The 19,726-nt window shown below is 44.8% G+C and overlaps 1 protein-coding gene across 3 annotated transcripts in view; it reads left to right on the top strand.

Moving 5' to 3' along the window:
- Positions 1 to 19,726, top strand: part of MIGA1 (mitoguardin 1) — a 95,169-nt gene that overhangs the window by 59,630 nt on the left and 15,813 nt on the right. For all 3 annotated transcript variants that reach the window (XM_068242468.1, XM_068242466.1, XM_068242467.1), the window contains exons 10-13: positions 3,628 to 3,700; positions 6,024 to 6,110; positions 6,525 to 6,623; positions 8,086 to 8,220. In XM_068242468.1, coding sequence (XP_068098569.1) covers positions 3,628 to 3,700; positions 6,024 to 6,110; positions 6,525 to 6,623; positions 8,086 to 8,220 — 394 coding nt within the window. The remainder of the gene's footprint in view (positions 1 to 3,627; positions 3,701 to 6,023; positions 6,111 to 6,524; positions 6,624 to 8,085; positions 8,221 to 19,726) is intronic.

Raw genomic sequence — 19,726 nt, 5'->3', positions numbered from 1 at the left:
GCAGTATAATCAGCACTCAGGTAAGGGCAGTATAATCAGCACTCGGGTAAGGGCAATATAATCAGCACTCGGGTAAGGGCAATATAATCAGCACTCGGGTAATGGCAATATAATCAGCACTCGGGTAAGGGCAATATAATCAGCACTCGGGTAAGGGCAATATAATCAGCACTCGGGTAAGGGCAATATAATCAGCACTCGGGTAAGGGCAGTATAATCAGCACTCGGGTAAGGGCAATATAATCAGCACTCGGGTAAGGGCAATATAATCAGCACTCGGGTAAGGGCAGTATAATCAGCACTCGGGTAAGGGCAATATAATCAGCACTCGGGTAAGGGCAATATAATCAGCACTCGGGTAATGGCAATATAATCAGCACTCGGGTAATGGCAATATAATCAGCACTCGGGTAATGGCAATATAATCAGCACTCAGGTAATGGCAATATAATCAGCACTCGGGTAATGGCAATATAATCAGCACTCGGGTAATGGCAATATAATCAGCACTCGGGTAATGGCAATATAATCAGCACTCGGGTAATGGCAATATAATCAGCACTCGGGTAATGGCAATATAATCAGCACTCGGGTAATGGCAATATAATCAGCACTCGGGTAATGGCAATATAATCAGCACTCGGGTAATGGCAATATAATCAGCACTCGGGTAATGGCAATATAATCAGCACACGGGTAATGGCAATATAATCAGCACTCAGGTAAGGGCAATATAATCAGCACTCAGGTAAGGGCAATATAATCAGCACTCAGGTAAGGGCAATATAATCAGCACTCAGGTAAGGGCAATATAATCAGCACTCAGGTAAGGGCAATATAATCAGCACTCAGGTAAGGTCAATATAATCAGCACTCGGGTAAGGGCAGTATAATCAGCACTCGGGTAAGGGCAGTATAATCAGCACTCGGGTAAGGGCAGTATAATCAGCACTCGGGTAATGGCAATATAATCAGCACTCGGGTAAGGGCAATATAATCAGCACTCGGGTAAGGGCAATATAATCAGCACTCGGGTAATGGCAATATAATCAGCACTCGGGTAAGGGCAATATAATCAGCACTCGGGTAAGGGCAATATAATCAGCACTCGGGTAAGGGCAATATAATCAGCACTCGGGTAAGGGCAATATAATCAGCACTCGGGTAAGGGCAGTATAATCAGCACTCGGGTAAGGGCAATATAATCAGCACTCGGGTAAGGGCAATATAATCAGCACTCGGGTAATGGCAATATAATCAGCACTCGGGTAATGGCAATATAATCAGCACTCGGGTAATGGCAATATAATCAGCACTCGGGTAATGGCAATATAATCAGCACTCGGGTAATGGCAATATAATCAGCACTCGGGTAATGGCAATATAATCAGCACTCGGGTAATGGCAATATAATCAGCACTCGGGTAATGGCAATATAATCAGCACTCGGGTAATGGCAATATAATCAGCACTCGGGTAATGGCAATATAATCAGCACTCGGGTAATGGCAATATAATCAGCACACAGGTAATGGCAATATAATCAGCACTCGGGTAAACACTCCCAAAACACCTCAGTGTCCAATTGTTATAAAAATGTTCCCAGCACTGTACAAAGGAAGAGGCTTACCAGCCACTGACTACCCATATTTTAAGGTTGTGACCGTCATTTCAATAGATACAGGTCTTTACATCACAGTCAGATAGCGGTGATCTGCCTCCAATCGGCCATCTCGATAAGCCCCAATATCCTTATTATATAGATTAATTCGATAAAATAAATGTAAGATATATATTTAACGTACTTATTCTGTGTTGTTAAAATCCCAGATGAGGCTGTGTTGCGAAACCGGTCGGCTTGGAAACCAGCAGCACCTGATATCATACTTTGAGCACTTTCTACTGGTAGGGTACCCTGTAATACGGGAACCTGAATGTAAGGCCCAGTGCACACCGAGCGGATCCGCATCCGCCTGAAAATCCGCTTGGCTAATGTATTTGAATGGGCTGGTGCACACCGGCGGTTTGAGGTTTTTAGCAAACCACAAAAGTGCTTCCTGCTGCACGTTTGCGGTTTGCTAAAAACCTCAAACCGCCGGTGTGCACCAGCCCATTGAAATACAATAGCCAAGCGGATTAACAGGCGGATGCGGCCGTCGGTGTGCACTGGGCCAAATCTCGCAATCCGCACCAAAAACCGCTAGCGTTTTGTTGATCTGCTAATGGTTTTGGTGTGCATTGGGCCTCAGTTTTTTAGTTTGTTTATCAGTTTCTAAACTTAACTAGGATTTTAACTATATGGAATCAAAAGAGCCTGCAATTAGATGTATGCACGATCTATTTTATTCACCACTATCTCGCTGTGACATAAATGTCTGTATCTACTGAAGTGACGGCTGGAGAGTCTGATTGGCACTCTGATTGATGGTTGGATTGTCTCAATGACAACTTTATAATGCGGTTTGTCAGTGGCTGTTAAGCCTCTTTCTTTGTACGGTGCTGGGTGCACTTTTACATGACTGGTGTTGCCCTATTATAGTTTATTTTGCTGCCGTTAATTTTCAGGCATGCAAGTGACAGCTTCTGTCTTGTCAGTACCTTGTCGGTAATATAGTAAGCATCACTGATAAGCAAATTGCAGCCATAAAAGTTTTCCTGGCTGAATACTACTTCTGAATACAGGGGGGAGAGAGAGAAAAGGTCAATAGTTCATGTATTTTAACTCTGGGACACTACATCCGCTGCCATTAAGCAGAGACAATAAAACATTCAATTTGCAAATGTTTACATATAAAATAAAACCGTGGGTTACCTACAAACATCATTTTTAGGAGTAAGAGGATAAATACAATTGTTTATCTCATCACTATATTTTCATCTCAGGTTCACGTGAGATGAAAGGAACAAGGTGATATTTACTTACCTAGGGCTTCCTCCAGCCCCTGTAGTCTGTCCACTCCCGTTATGTCCTCCTGGTCCGATTCACTGTTCTGCTGTAAAGTCTGCAAACCTTTTGAGTTGTAGGCTACGGCACATGCGCTGTTTTGGGCCATGCGCCTCCTCCATCGCACTACTGTGGCCAGGGCCATGCATGCGCAGTAGTCTGCAACTGAGACAAATCGTGGACTTTAACAGGGATGACAGTGGCACAATTGACTGGACCGGGAGGACATAAGGGAGCGGACGGATTACAGGGGTCTGGAAGGAGCCCCAGGTAAAGTATGCTTATCCTTAGACAGCAAACCATGGATGCCAATCATGGCTCTTTAAAACAAGCTAGTTGCCTGGCTGCGTTGCTAATCCTTTGACAAGTATCCTACAGCCATCCCCTGGAGCATGTATACGAATCAGCTGTTCTGAGCCGTCTGACCTTCATACTTGTTCCAGGGGTGTGAATCCATATTCTGTTTGGATGAAGAGCATTGCCGCCAGGAGGAGGATGGCATTAGGAACCTCTGTAGCTCTATTCCAGGTGTCTTATGTTTGCATGATTTGCTCTGGGTGTGCTAATTGGCTGTCCCCAATACTGTATCTACATGTTCTGAGCTGTAAACAGAGAGAGAACAGGAAGGGACATTTTCATGACCTGTTTATAAATCTTGAGAGTAACTCGTGTCATTTGTGCAGGACAGAGATGCTGGAATGTGGAGGGGACAGTGACTTCCTTGCAAAGCTGCACTGCATCCGTCAAGCCTTCCAGGTAAACTGCCATCTCCACCAACCATACACATCCTCCCAGCTGTAGACATAGCTGGGCAAAAGACATGTCCCTGCCACACCTTCATCTCTACTCCAGCCACACCTTCATCTCTACTCCAGCCACACCTTCATCTCTACTCCAGCCACACCTTCATCTCTACTCCAGCCACACCTTCATCTCTCCTCCAGCCACACCTTCATCACACCTCCAGCCACACCTTCATCTCTCTTCCAGTTACACATTCATCTCTCCTCCAGTCACACCTTCATCACACCTCCAGCCACACCTTCATCTCTCCTCCAGCCACACCTTCATCTCTCCTCCAGCCACACCTTCATCTCTCCTCCAGCCACACCTTCATCTCTACTCCAGCCACACCTTCATCTCTACTCCAGCCACACCTTCATCTCTACTCCAGCCACACCTTCATCTCTACTCCAGCCACACCTTCATCTCTCCTCCAGCCACACCTTCATCACACCTCCAGCCACACCTTCATCTCTCTTCCAGTTACACATTCATCTCTCCTCCAGTCACACCTTCATCACACCTCCAGCCACACCTTCATCTCTCCTCCAGTCACACCTTTATCACACCTCCAGCCACACCTTCATCTCTCCTCCAGCCACACCTTCATCTCTCTTCCAGTTACACATTCATGTCTCCTCCAGTCACACCTTCATCACACCTCCAGCCACACCTTTGTCATGCTTCCAGCCCCACCTTTATCACACCTCCAGCCCCACCTTCATCTCTCCTCCAGCCCCACCTTCATCTCTCCTCCAGCCCCACCTTCATCTCTCCTCCAGCCCCACCTTCATCTCTCCTCCAGCCCCACCTTCATCTCTCCTCCAGCCACACCTTCATCTCTCCTCCAGCCACACCTTCATCTCTCCTCCAGCCACACCTTCATCACACCTCCAGCCACACCTTCATCTCTCTTCCAGTTACACATTCATCTCTCCTCCAGTCACACCTCCAGCCACACCTTCATCTCTCCTCCAGCCACACCTTCATCTCTCTTCCAGTTACACCTTCATCTCTACTCCAGCCACACCTTCATCTCTACTCCAGCCACACCTTCATCTCTCCTCCAGCCACACCTTCATCTCTCCTCCAGCCACACCTTCATCACACCTCCAGCCACACCTTCATCACACCTCCAGCCACACCTTCATCTCTCTTCCAGTCACACATTCATCTCTCCTCCAGTCACACCTGCATCACACCTCCAGCCCCACCTTTATCACATCTCCAGCCCCACCTTCCTCATGCTTCCAGCCCCACCTTTATCACACCTCCAGCTACACCATCTCTCCTCCAGCCCCACCTTTATCACACCTCCAGCCACACCTTCATCTCTCCTCCAGTCACACCTTCATCACACCTCCAGTCACACCTTCATCACACCTCCAGTCACACCTTCATCACACCTCCAGTCACACCTTCATCACACCTCCAGTCACACCTTCATCTCTCCTCCAGTCACACCTTCATCACACCTCCAGTCACGTTGTTATCTCTCCTCCAGCCTCTCCTTAATCACTCCTCCAGCCACACCTTTATCGCACTTCCAAACACACCTTCATCACTCTGCCAGTCATGTCACCACACTTGTGTAAATGTTTGTGACTTGGTGAAAAAGCTAGTCCATACAGGACCTTAGGGACATGAGTTAGACGTTAAAATTGGGAAGTGTATCAAGGAACCTTAATGACAACAAAAAGACACAAAAGAAGAGCAGGAGCCCGATATGGTGTAGTATTTTTGGACAATTGAGAAGCTAAAAACGAAAAAAAGAGAGGTACTCTCAAATCAGGGTTGTCATAAAGCAACCACTCTCCGGGCGTGTGGGGAATGCCCGTCCCGCACTCGTGTCTTATGGAGTAACCTCCAGACTGGTGGTGCCTCTGTCCTAAAAGCTCAGGGGTAGTCTCTTCTCTCCAAGTGGGTGGGCAGATAATTGTACAGGGTGGTGAGAGGCACCCAGTGTGTAAAGAATGAGTAAATGTATTGTGCAGTAGTAAGGAACTAGTTCAGAGCGCCTCTATAGCTTATAGAGCCTCTATAGAGGTGCCTTGAACTAGTTCCTTACTACTATCAGGCATGTTAGTGTCCCGAGGAAGTGGGATTGTAGGTCACGAAACGTGTTGTCTTTTGTGCAATAAAATACATTTTTGCCACTTCCACTTCAGGCAGAGTAGCTCTGTGGAAGGGACCATTTTTCATAGATTCGTAGTTACATCTCTGCTGAACTTGTTTCTCTGACTAGTATAAGAAAAGCAGCAATGAGCAAATTATTTCCTTATTCTTTTGTTTGCAGATGATCCTTTCAAATGTTGACAACAGATATTTTCTTATAGAAACTGGTAGAAAACTTTTATCTACACTTCTTAGCCGAGCTCGAAAGGTAAGTCTGTCTACCATTCTCTTTCTTCTATGTTAGTCTGAGATGTACCAAGTGTCAAATGCCTAAGGTAGGCTGCATCTACCCTCCCCCGGGACTGTCCACAGCTGACCGACCTGAGGATATCCGTGCCCTGGATTGTCCCAAGTGCAAGTGATGAAGTCGTTAGTGTTGGACTTCCAAGATTTGTGGCACTTTTGACCTAACCTAGAAGATTTGTGGCAGTTTGTATCTTGTATCTTTTTAATTAAACATGCTCCAGGGCATTAAGCAGGGCTCACCCCATTCTTTTCCATGAATATGTACATTAACCAGCTGGAACTTGGTAGCAAAGCTAGACAGGTTGACCAAAACAGTGTGCTGGTTGCAAAAGACCGTTTGTCATTAGCCACAATGTGCTTCTGATTTTATTTTTAGAATCCCCAAAAATTTGAAGACTCCTACGATGAGATGATGCATTTCCTGGAGCGTCCAGAACAATGGCCAAACACCGAAGCAGAACTGCTCAGCCGAGGGGTAAGTGTGATGCCAACTTCAGGGACACCTACAGGTCATTATTAAAGCGGACCTGAACTCAGAACTTCCTCTCTGCTCTAAGAGATAAGCAACAGTATAATAACCTTTAAAGAAAAGCATTCCTTTGTTACAGCTGATGCAAATCCTGTAATAAATCTGCAGTGTGTTCTTCCTGCCTTCATGGAAGCAGACATGTTGTTAACATCCTGTGTGTACAAATTAGCTGCTCTGCTGAGGCAGCTAGCTGACACAGCTGAGATCAAATTACTGTTGTGATCAATCACTGATGAGGGGGAATTAGACAGGCTAAACTCTCTAAATACATACAGGGTGCATTTCTCTGTTTTGCTTCTGACCTGTGCAAGAGTTCAGATCCACTTTAACACAAATATAAGTGCTGTCTGTGGACTGCTAAACCATTTCCACTTTTTAGACCATCCAATCATTTTACTGGACAAATCCTCATTGGCCACACCCTGCCCACCCACATGACAACAAGCCATCTTCTGCTCCAGTGCAAAGCTTTGTATTGTCATGTGTGGGTTAGCGGGGAGAGTGGCTACTGCACTTCTCTATAGGGAACATTATACCAAATGAGCACTGCTGAGAGAATGGAAAAAGAACTGTATACAATACAACTTCACCTTTCTTGACAGCTATGTTACATTGAACCTGAAGTAAGAGGCATATGGGAGTTGCCATATTTATTTCCTTTTAAACAATACCACGTGCCTGGCAGCCCAGCTGATCTATTTGGCTGTAGTAGTGTCTGAATAACACACCTGGAACAAGCAAGCATGCGGCTAATCTTGTCAGATCTGACAATAATGTCAGAAACACCTGATCTGCTGCATGCTTGTTCAGGGTCTGTGGCTAAAAGTATTAGAGGCAGAGAATCAGCAGGATAGCCAGGCAACTGGTATTGCTTAAAAGGAAATACTGTAAATATGGCAGCCTCCATATCTCTTTCGCGTCTGTTGTCCTTTAAAGGAAACCTAAACTGAGAAGGAGATGGATTTTTCCTTTTAAAATAATACCAGTTGCCTGACTCTCCTGCTGATCCTGTGTCCCTAATACTTTTAGTGACCGCTCCTCAACAAGCATGCAGATCAGGTGCTGTGACTGAAGTCAGACTGGATTAGCTGCATGCTTGTTTCAGGTGTGTGATTCAGCCACTACTGCAGCCAAAGAGATCAGCAGGAAACCAGGCAACTGGTATAGTTTAAAAGGAAACATCCATATCCCTCTCAGTTAAGGTTCCCTTTACATTTAGACTGGACTAAGTTCTAGATAGACCTTATTTTATCTTTTTTTTCTGGTGTTGTGGAGCGCAGTTTTTCTGTTGACATTGATTTAAACTCCTGTACATTGAGGGATACTTTTTTCTTTAATCTGAAATGTATTTAATAAATGTAAACACCCTTGTAAAAAAAAACACTGCCCATGTGTGACGCACCCGCAGGTCAGACACATGAACTTCTATGACGTCTTCCTGGACTTCATTGTGATCGATTCATTAGAAGACCTGGAAAATCCTCCCCTCTCCATCCAAACTGTTGTGAAAAACCGTTGGCTGAACTCCTCATTCAAGGAAACAGTGAGTACATACTAAATATAGGCCCAGATGAGGGGTGTCTGTGTATAATTGCTGATAACAGTGCTGCTTGTCCAAATAAGGAAGTCAGGAGGGAGATAAGAGGTCTCCATATCGGCTGTGTTGTGTTGCTGGATGGGGCGTTGGGCTGTCAGCACCTTGCCAGAGCTTGTGCTAGGCTTCTGCTCGCTAAGCCGGCTCGTCCCGGACCGGGATTTGGGTGAAATGAGGAGGTCACGGGTCACAGCTGATACTGAGCACCTGTGTAAACATCTGCCGCCATTTACCTGTGAGTGACGCATGACGCCAAGTAGTGACCAAATTTATTTAAAGTAAACTTGAGATGAGCCCCCAAAAAAGTTTTATACATACCTGGGGCTTCCTCCAGCCCCTTTCGGGCTGATCGGCCATTCGCTGTCCTCCTCCTCTGCCTGGATCCTCTGCTATGGGTCCCGGTAATTTCCCAAGTCTGGACTGACTGCGCATGTGCGCCCCATTGCACTCCCATCACTAGTAGTACAAGCTATAAGGCTAGTTTCAGATATTATGTATTTTGTTCGTCCTGCGGCAGGAGAGAGTGGCAGGACGATCGCACCGCATCCATGTCCCCATCCGTATTACCCTGCAGCAGAGTGCGCCGAAAGGGTAATATGCGTAGCACCGCCCTCCACTCAATGATATACCGTATTTTTCGAACTATAAGACGCTCCTGACCATAAGACACACCTGGGTTTAGAGGACAAATACCAGGGGGAAAAAATATATATAGTAAACTTGGTGCAACCATGGTGAAGGGGCATCTTGTGGATTATGCCCCCTTTGTACTTCATACCCACTTGTATCTCCCTGTGTCCTCCTTCTGTCCGCCTCTGTCCTCTGAGATTCCCCTTTGTGTCCCCCTTGTGTCATCCTCAATGCTCCTTTGTGTCCCCCTCTGTCCTCCTCTGCATGGGCACAGTACAGGGAGTCCTCAGCATTGCGGCGGGTTGGAGGTTTGTATTGAAAGGTGTTCACAAGTCAGGAACTCCCTGCATGTGGACTATAAGATGCAGTGACTTATTTTATCCCACTTTTGGGGGAGAAAAATTGTCTTATAGACCAAAAAATACAGTACATACCGCTGGACAGAAAGTACATCACTCAAATACCGTCGCTCTACACATGCATACCGCTACCGGTTGCTCATGCACACCACATACTACCGCATTCACATACTACCGCATTACCACATACTTGCATTGCTGCATAAGCCATGCGGTAGGCATGGATCATGTGGCAACGCACTGCAGAGTTTGCGGCGGGCTTGCAGTGATTTCGCTACTTCCGTTGCACTGCATCGCAATAGTGTGTAAGTATCCACAGACTTACATTGCCCTTGTGATGTGCTGCGGCGGGGGAGAGTACTGCGATGCAGTAAGCGTGAAAATAGCCTAAATTACTTTTTTTCTATATTGCTGTCATAGTAAGTAGTACAATTTTGACAGATCTGACAGGTTTTGGACTAGTCCACCTTATCTTCGGGGATTCTCAGGGTTTTTTTTTATTTTTAAAAGCCTGCGCAGTGTGGTTGCGCCTGTACATGGACAGGAGCGTGGCCACACAAACTTTTTCTTGTTGAATATTCTTGTTGCCCTTGACGAATATGTTCAGAGGGTCCCAGCACTGGAACGGTGAGCTCGATTGGGAAGCTTTCTGGATTATTCTGAGTGTTTCCTCTACTGCAAACACTGGTTCACACGACAGCTGGGGGCCCCGGGCTCTCTCACTGACTGGGGCCCCCAAACCATCATGCGATACTTAGAGGGAAGTGCAGTTGGGCCATGGACCCAGGGCTGGGCCGAGGCATAGGCTGGAGAGGCTCCAGCCTCAGGGCGCAGTGTAGGAGGGGGCGCACAATTCATTCAGCTGTCATTCCTAATTGTGTTTGAAGCAGAAAGAAATAAGAAAAGGGGATACATAGCAGTGACTGCAAGCCAGATAACTAGATATTAAGGTGTTGGGGAGGTTGTGGGCCCTGTGGCGCCTCTTAGTCTAATAGCAATCCGTGTGTGATGGTTGGGTGGGAGGGATGGAGGGGCGCACTTTGGTGTCTCAGCCTTGGGTGCCGGAGGACCTTGTCCCGGCTCTGCCTGGACCTCTCACCACCAGGGAATTCACCCCCACTGCCTCTATACTGAATGCTAGGTTTCTGTATAGGAGGATCGGTTTAGACCAAATGAAGCCACAAACCAGTAGTCTGCTTCCAGATTTTTAGTCTCAAACTTTATTATATTCAAAAAATCTTTTTTCTTCAAAAAGGTAGAAAAAATGTTTTGTAAACAACAATAAAGATACTTCGTAGTACAGATATAGAAGATCAATAGATTGAGCAGACCGTAGACACGGTGTGCTTTGTTTGATGAAATAAAGTATTATAATATAAGAACTAATATTTCTGAAATGTTTTATTTCATCAAACAAAGCACACCGTGTCTACGATCTGCTCAATCTATTGATCTTCTATATCTGTACTACGAAGTATCTTTATTGTTTATATCTTTATTGTTTATATCTTTATTGTTGTTTACAAAAAAACTTTTCTACCATTTTGAAGAAAAAATATTTTGTGAATATAATAAAGTTTGAGACTAAAAATCTGGAAGCAGACTTCTGGTTTGTGACTTCATTTTGTCTAAACCGATCCTCCTATACAGAAACCTGGTACTATCCTGAGCATAGTGGTGCGCTCAAGTGTGGATCGCTACATTAGAGCTCCCTATTTTCTATCCGGGGCACATTCCCAATAGTATTGAAATCTATACTGAATGCTGACAGCAACACACACAATTGCTCACTCCCAGCTCTAGCAATTTCCCACCTTTATCTGGTCAGCAGGCGCCTGTCAGCCAATCCAGTGCACAGTTATACACCCTTTGCCTGCCGTACTAAATCTAGCAGGAATTGCATAAATTAGGCAGCATTCAGGTGGGAGGTTTCGGTTGGACGTAATCGTAGATTACATCGCTAGCAGGACCCGCGCCGTGCATGTTTCCCTTCCACAGGGGTCCCTCTCTAACCACTCACCTGTCACCCACATCCTGTAAGCCGCTAAAAAAACAAAAATTAAAAACCACAAACACTGGTTCACACGACAGCTGTGTGTTTGGCTGATATTGGGGTGAAACCTCTCCCACAGTGTGATGTCAACACCTAGGTCCTGACATCACACCGTGGGAGGAGCCTGGTTGCATTGTGGGAAATAACGGCTTTTTCCAACTGCCAAGCAAACAGTATCTGCCTCTGTGCATAGAACTCTTAGTAACGAACATTCGTACAGATCACCTGGCAGAACTAAAGATGTCACCACCAGTGATACATTGCAGAAGATAAATCAGGGAGAGGGGAAAGATTTTACAATGGGCAAACACTGATTAAATGTATAAATGAATATTGAAAAAGGAAAAAAAAAGCAATTTTATTCATTATTTTCACTACGGTTCCTTTTTAAGAACAGTACATAAAGTAATGTCAACTGCTTGGGGCTAAGAAGAGATACATAAAACGTATACGTGAATAACCTGAATAATGTGTGTGGCTATGCAACACTTTTTGTTCTCTGTTTTTTCACACCCTCCATGTGGTTTTATTTGTGCACAAACATAAGGAAGAAATTGTGGTCTCGTTATTGCCATGTGCGTCTGTAATTAATGACAAGTCATTTGCAACGAACTTGTTCCAGCTTAAAAGACTCACAGAATGCCCAAGAACTGTCAGCAGGGAAATATGGGAGTTGTCATTGCTGACTTTGTTTTTTAAACATTCAAGACCAGAAGCTGTGATCCTTCTACTTGCCAAACTAATTGACGAGTGCCTGCTTGTTCCCGTTCTGCTTTGTGTCACACTGACGGGACAGGAAGGAAACGTGTTGCTGTTGGAGCTCATAGAAAACCAAGCAGCCCCATTCCTGCAGTACAGACTGCCACAAGGCCGTATTTCCAGAGTTGGAGAGCAGGTGGATTGGGTATGTTGCTATACAGCTGCTTTCCTGTGTTTGGAAAACTGCTTAACTGTAGCCTCCCCTGTTGGACAGAAGCTAGGGGCATTGTGTAACTGTTCACCATGCAAATATAATCCAATGCTGATTGTAAATTGGCAAGGGCAGGGTTCTATCACAAGCACAGCAGAGCCCACAACAAGTCTAAGAAGTTGGCCTTCACCACTGTGAGTACTGCCGGCTATATGTGCTGGTTGGTTGAGTCATCTGGGTAGCTGAGTTCCAGGTAACTGGGACTTTACTGCAGGGCTTAGCAACCCTGTCCTCCAGGCCCACCAACAGTGCCGAAAACCAGAAACATGCACAGGTGGGGTAATTAGTGTCTCAGCAGAGCTGATTATCTACCTCCGTGGATTTCCACAAAGCATGCACTGTTGGTGGTACTTGAGGACAGGGCTGGGAAGCCCTGCTCTACTGTACTATTCTTCTTCTAAGCACATAAAGTGATGGTCATTACCAACACAGCACCAATGAAGATGTAATACAGCAGCCCTGGTGGGACCTCTGGTCCTCTGGCCCCTGTACGATCGCAACCTATGCAACCTACACCACTGCCCACTCTGTCCAGAAAAGCTCTAGTGCTAGATCTAAACTCAATATTTATGGCAGATTCCATCAGTCATCAAATATGACGGTAGTGTGTTGCATCCAGTTTATCAGTTGAAAGTGGGATATACCACAGCATTCAATTTTCATGGATGGGTTTGAGGGTCACTGGCCACATAACACTGTGCTGCATGGAGGAGTAGAGCACTAGAGGTTAGATGGATTCTCATTCAGCTTTCTGATGGGATCTACAGTAAATGAGCTTGACTGAGATACGGTGATACATCAACCATCACTACCCAACTGATCTCCAGCGTTTACCCCCCTGTCATTGCCCACTGGGGTGGCTTGACCAACCTGTTTCTTACCACCTCTCCGAAATAGGATGCAGAAGGAGATGTGTCTGAGGTGTCCCTCAACTACCCTCCCATTGAAATCAGAGGAGGGGGCTGGTTCCTAGAGTCAGTGTGTGCTTCTAGTTGCAGGCCCTTAGTGGAACCTTGGAGGTAGCCTGGCAGTCTTTGGGTGACTAAACAAAATAAAGGTTTTTGTGAACTAACCCTTGTATTGGTAGTCTAGTGGATGAGGGAAGAAGCCACCAGATATTTTTTTTCTTTGTCCGATTAAAAGATCGCATCTCATGAAAAAAATTCTACCGTCAATGGGCACCTTAAAGAGTAACTGTCAGGCTGCAGAAGCTAATTTAAACCTCTATTCTCCTGTGTTAAACAGTTTAGAAGGAAGCTCAAAAGCCATTAGTGAAGATAAACATTTCAGTTACCTTTGATGTGTGCTTATCTTAAAGTCTGTTATAGACCCATAAAGACGCAAGCCGCAGCTAAACTGCAAAGCATTCTGGGGCCCTCCCCTCGTCTGCTAATGAGACGGTACAGGAGCTTCTAATCAGTCCAGCGCAAAGCACTGATAAATCTCGGGCAGACTACACTGCAGGAGTCAGCTATTGTTCCTAGCCACATGGCTCATTAATATTCACTGCACACCGTGTTGTTCAAGAACCAGCTTATCTGTGATCAGAAGCAGGCAGGACATGATGACACATTTGGCTTCACAAACATGGAGCCTGCCATGAGCTGTCAGGAGCATCTATCTCTGCATATACTATATACAAAATCTGTGAAATCCAAACGTGGACAGTGAAATGCATATGTAATGTAAGTACAGCCAATCTTTAGCTACTGATAGGTGTTTATTTTCTCTGAGACCCTATACCTAACAGCTCCTCTTTAAGTGTCCTGCCCTTCAAGGGATTCATTTTTTATTGGCTTGTCTTCCTCTTACGGGGTGGTAAAACATTTCTGCCTGTAATCCCGTACACCAATAGAAAAAACATCACTGAAAAATAATACATTTTGCCTTCATTATCCTTACATCGTAGTTTTCAGTCCTTATTTGGGCAAATTACAGAGTCTGGTTGAACTATTTCATGTTTGGCTCATCAGAATGTTACAAAAAAAATGATTGTATCATATGGCTCCCTCCACATTCCATCATTTTCCAGTGGAATGATCTGCGAGGGGTTTGAAAGTGCTCAGCTTGGCACGGAATCCGCCACAACAGAAGCAGCCGAATGCAAAACACCAGAAAAGCCAGAAAGATATCCTGATGTCTGTCTGAAGGCCAGACCGGTGGCTTTCATTACCCACAAGACAAATTACGCATTCCTCTAGCCTCAGAAGTCAGATCTCTGCTTTTCCGTGAGTTACGGGAACCCCCAGAGATCGCACAGTAGCAGAAGACAATGTTGTCATCTCTTACTGGTCAGGGGTCGGTAGACAGCAGCGAATGTAAACATTGGCGTCGGTGGGGTTAATGTGAGAGAGAGACGGATGTGAACCTCATCTCTGGCCCCCCAAACCCCAGCGCAGGAGTTTCCATTAGAATGTCCTTTTTATCTTTTGAAAAATTGGCTCGTAGGAAAGCAGAAGACAGATTCCAGATTTTCCATTATTTGAAGGTATTCAGTTTAAATTTAAAGCAACCCTAAGAGGCCCTGTAGTGACACATCGTAGAGTGCAGTAAATCATTCAGGATAACCACTTTTTTATGGTAATTCTCCTGGTTTCGGCATCAGAAAAATTTCCTTTATCTTTTGCTGCATATTGGTATTTAACTACACCCTCCCAGTGATGTTTAGCCTAGGCTGTTTAGGTTATAGATAATGACAAATGTATCAGGATAAAATGCGTTAACTGTTTAAAAGGAAGGTAGTGGTTGACTTACCTCCAGATAGTGAGACATTCCGTGGCATTTTCAAGAAAGGTCTTTATTCAGTAAGAAAAAGGTACAACAAAAACTCCACTGCAACGCGTTTTGCGGGCTTACCCGCTTCCTCAGGCAAAAACAGGTTAGACAAGGGGTCATTGTAAATAATTTCCAAGAAAGGTTAAGATGAAACGTAGGAGAAAAGCACAACCCCAATCGCGTTCAACAGATGTGCCTCGGCAAGCTTGATCACCACTCGAGTTCTGTATCAAAGAAGGATGAAGCCGGCACCATCCGAATGCTCTTTTACTTATTTATTAAAAGGCTGTCGTCCTAGTACAGAAGTACAGTAGCAACGTTTCGGAGTGATGACCTAGCTCTTTTATCAGGAGGCTGTCATTGCTTGATAAAGGAGCTAGGTCATTTCTCCGAAACGTTACTACTGTACTTCTGTACTATTATGACAGTCTTTTAATAAATAAGTAAAAGAGCATTCTGATGGTGCCGGCTTCATCCAAGAAAGGTTAAAGGGACACTGTGGGGGGGTCAGGGGAAAATAAGTTGAACTCAACCGGGGCTTCTAATGGTCCCCTGCAGACATCCTGTGTTGGCGCAGCCACTCACCGATCCTCCGGCCCCGCCTCCGGTTCACTTCTGGAATTTCAGACTTTAAAGTCTGAAAACCACTGCGCCTGCATTGCCGTGTCCTCGCTCCCGCTGATGTCACCAGGAGCGTACTGCGCAGGCACAGACCATACTGGGACTGCACAGTACTCTCCTGGTGACATCAGGGGAAGTGAGGACACGACAACACAGTCTCAGTGGTTTTCAGACTTTAAAGTCGGAAATTCCAGAAGTGAACCAGAGGCGGGGCCGAAGGATTGGTGAGTGGCTGCGCGGGCACAGGATGTCTGCGGGGGACCATTAGAAGCCCCGGGTAAGTTCAACTCATTTCCCCCCGACACCCCTACAGTATCCCTTTAAGATAAAACCTCTTATTTCAGAAAGGGGTCAATTAAATAATAGTAACTGAATGGGGACTGTCACAGTAATAAAAAAAAAAAATCACTTGCACCTTCTTAGCATTTAACTCTCCCCCCAAATTTTTCAGCCCTTGATTCATAAAAACTGAAAATGTAAGTTGGTAACTGTGAGTCGTGCAGCTTTAAAGGGAATCTGAAGTGAAAATAAACTTATGAGATAAGGATTTGTATGTGTAGTACAACTAAAGGTGCCCATACATCTAGCAATTTTACTGTACGATCGACCCTTCGATTCGATCACGAGAGTGAATTGAGTATGTTCCAGTATGCCCAATCGATGAAAAGTGGCTGATATCATTATTATTATTATTATTTAGTATTTATATAGCGCCGACATATTACGCAGCGCTGTACAGTGTATGTGTATATATATATATATATATATAATCTTGTCACTAACTGTCCCTCAAAGGAGCTCACAATCTAATCCCTACCATTGCCATATGTCTATATTATGTAGTGTAAGTACTGTAGTCTAGGGCCAATTTTTTTTTTTTTAGAGGTAGCCAATTAACTTATCTGTATGTTTTTGGAATGTGGGAGGAAACCGGAGTGCCCGGAGGAAACCCACGCAGATACGGAGAGAACATACAAACTCTTTGCAGATAGTGCCCTGGCCGGGATTTGAACCAGGGACCCAGCGCTGCAAGGCGAGAGAGCTAACCACTACGCCACCGTGCTGCCCACGGTCATGTCGAATCGACCAGCTTAGTCGATCAAGCAGGATGCAAGGTATCAGTAATCAGAATTACCTACTTTTTATGTGTCATTCAATCTGAAATCGAATCAATTTTGCATTCAGAGCATGGAGACACAACATCGGTCAGACAGATTGGTGAAGGTGGATTCAGGATTTCGCTTGTAGTGTGTGGCTTTCAATCAACAATACTGAAGTTGATTCCCCAATAAATAAAAGCAATGAAAGGAGCGCAAAATGAAGGTACTGCTGCTATGAGGTGGGCTGGCTCCAATGCCCCAAGTGACAGTCAATGAAAAACAAAGTACCTCAGCGCAACGACAGACAATCCTGCTGGTTAGCAGGGGTTCAGAGATAGTGGAAAACAGTACCTGTCTTGATGGTTTCCCACCTCAGGATCCACGTAGATTGCCTCAAATTACTTGCTGTAATCCCGATATCCCAGGGCTGGCAGTATCGCCATCTGCCCGTACGAGCTCTGCTCTCTGGATACGGCTGGGCAGCTTCCCCGATCACGTGACTGCCCCAAGGTTTCCGGCTTCCGCTGTCCTGCGTGTCACGCTGGTTGTCGGTGGCTGCTGACTGGAAGTCAGAGTGATGCAGCACGTATACTGTAAGACAATAGACGGCAATAGTGCATACTGCTGAATAAAGCCAGCCACACACGGGGGAACTACTTACTGGATACTTTCTTGTTTATTTAGCATTATTGCAACGTAGCCTCCACATCCCGACTCGAGTTTCGGCTCTCGCCTTCGTCAGGGGACGAAGGCGAGAGCCGAAACTCGAGTCGGGCTGTGGAGGCTACGTTGCAATAATGCTAAATAAACAAGAAAGTATCCAGTAAGTAGTTCCCCCGTGTGTGCCTGGCTTTATTCAGCAGTATGCTCAGTTCGCTCAGAAACAGCCGTATCAGTCTGCCGACAGTGCGTACACACGCCGGACTGTCGTTGGAACGCCCACCCAGCGGGAGGTAACGACGGACCCGTCGTTGCCTCCAGTCCGGCGTGTGTACGGACCTTCAGCATTTCCCATTTAAACTGTGGCTATTTGAAGCCAATCCTGATGTAATTTCCTCCCTTACCCTCCTCTGCCTGATTGTGTATGCATTGCCTGCCCTCCAATATAGAAAGTGCATTGTCTCAGCATGGCCAATCAGAGAGGAACAGAGGTGTGGGAGGAGAGAACAGGAGGAAAAGAGGCTTCAGCCAATCGGGCTGCTTTAGTTAAGTCTGAGGGGAAATTAGACAAGCAAAAAAAGGACAACCCAGCATTCCTTTTTGCAAATGTTGTGCGCACCAAATAAGTCAGGTAAACTGGGGAATGATCATTTATCAAGAAGAAAAGTAATAGTGATTTTAACTTTTGGATTGCCTGGTTAGTATCCTTATTACTGGTTTTCCAGATACAAATAAAGAATTTATTTTTTTTTTTATACCCGACAGTTACACTTTAAGAAACTTCAGCTGTTCTCTATGCAAAAAAGCTTCTCTGAGCTCTCTGACCCAACTTGGGTCCTGTTTTCTGGAGCACTTATACATCCAAGAAACAGTCAGAGATGGATTTAGATAAGATTTTTACTGCAGGACAAACCAAGAAAAGAATTTCCCTTTAGTAACCGCACCACTCAGACCATAATGAATACAATTCAACTTTATTCAAACATGAATAAAAACACTTAAAAACAAGTAGGCTGAACTGCCATGACAAAGTTCATGTAAACATTGAATTCCCATGCATCCAATGAGTATATTAAGGGTGCAACAATGTCAATTAGCATAAATATATATATAAACACATATACACAGGCAGGGAATCCTAATGCAATAATGGGTCCCTTCAGGTCCGTTTGCCTGGTAAACTACAGTACTCAGAAAATAAACCATAATTGAGTGAATAAAAAATAGTGCAACACGATTAGTGCAAGGAGTAATCTATAGGGGAAACGAATCCAGAGCGGATCTAAAGTGTCAAGTGCAAGATTCACCAAAGTGAAATAAGGTGCAAGTAGTGCCAAAGGAGTGAAAATAAGGAGAGCACCGAGAACTTACCAAGGCAGACACCTAGATTAGTGGGTCATGGCTAGCAACCATGGGGCCATCGCGATTCGCCGCTCTGCGCTATGGCGGCTTCCTCTGGGCATGCAATACCCCTAGTGTCTGCGGCTAATAAACGCTCCGGCCGGGAACGACAGGAAATAAAGGGGCGTGGCCTAACATGATGTGCGCGGCCGCGCACAATAGGGGAAGAGAGCTGCAGCGTAATACAACGCCGCATCACTTCCCCTTCCTGGCACTAAGGAGCTTGGGAGTTGTAGTATGCCGCAATAGAACTGATAGCAAGAATAAAGGAGAAATTGCTGGCTAAAGAAGCCAAAATTAAAGCATAATACACACAAATAGTAAATTCTTTTGGTAAGAACAGAGCTTGCTGCTCTCAAGCAGCTAAAATCTAACATAAGATTTTTACTGCAGGGAAGTTAAAAGGGTCATTAGTTCTGCTTGTGTTATAGTTTAAAATACAGAGTGTGGCCTGTAACTGCAAATATGACAGAATGATGCAATGTTATAAAAAAGCTATATATCTAAAAATTAAAATGAGACCATTTTCTTTGCTACTAACGTTCTATTAATTATCAGTACTACACATACAAATCATTATATTATGCGTTTTTTTTTTTTTTTTTTTTTCGCTTTTAAAGGAAACCCAAAGTGAAAATAAACTGATGAGATAAACAATTGTATATCTCCTAAAAATTACTTTTTTTAGAATCCTGCAGTTTTATTTTTGTGTATCAGCTAAGAAAATAATGTTTTATGCTGTTTTGTCTCATATGCTGACACAGTCTTTCATTGTCCCAGAAGCTAAAATGTATAAACCACCAAGCACCTTTTTTTTAATCTATCCCCTGCTTTCAGAAGTTGTTCTCAGCAAGAAATGAGTTGTATGGCTGTAATTTCTTAAGTC

This window comes from Hyperolius riggenbachi, chromosome 6 (genome assembly GCF_040937935.1).
Source record: "Hyperolius riggenbachi isolate aHypRig1 chromosome 6, aHypRig1.pri, whole genome shotgun sequence".
Taxonomy (NCBI): Eukaryota; Metazoa; Chordata; class Amphibia; order Anura; family Hyperoliidae; genus Hyperolius; species Hyperolius riggenbachi.
Note: the sequence above shows the minus strand (reverse complement) of the source record. Positions and strands in the feature narration are given on the sequence as shown.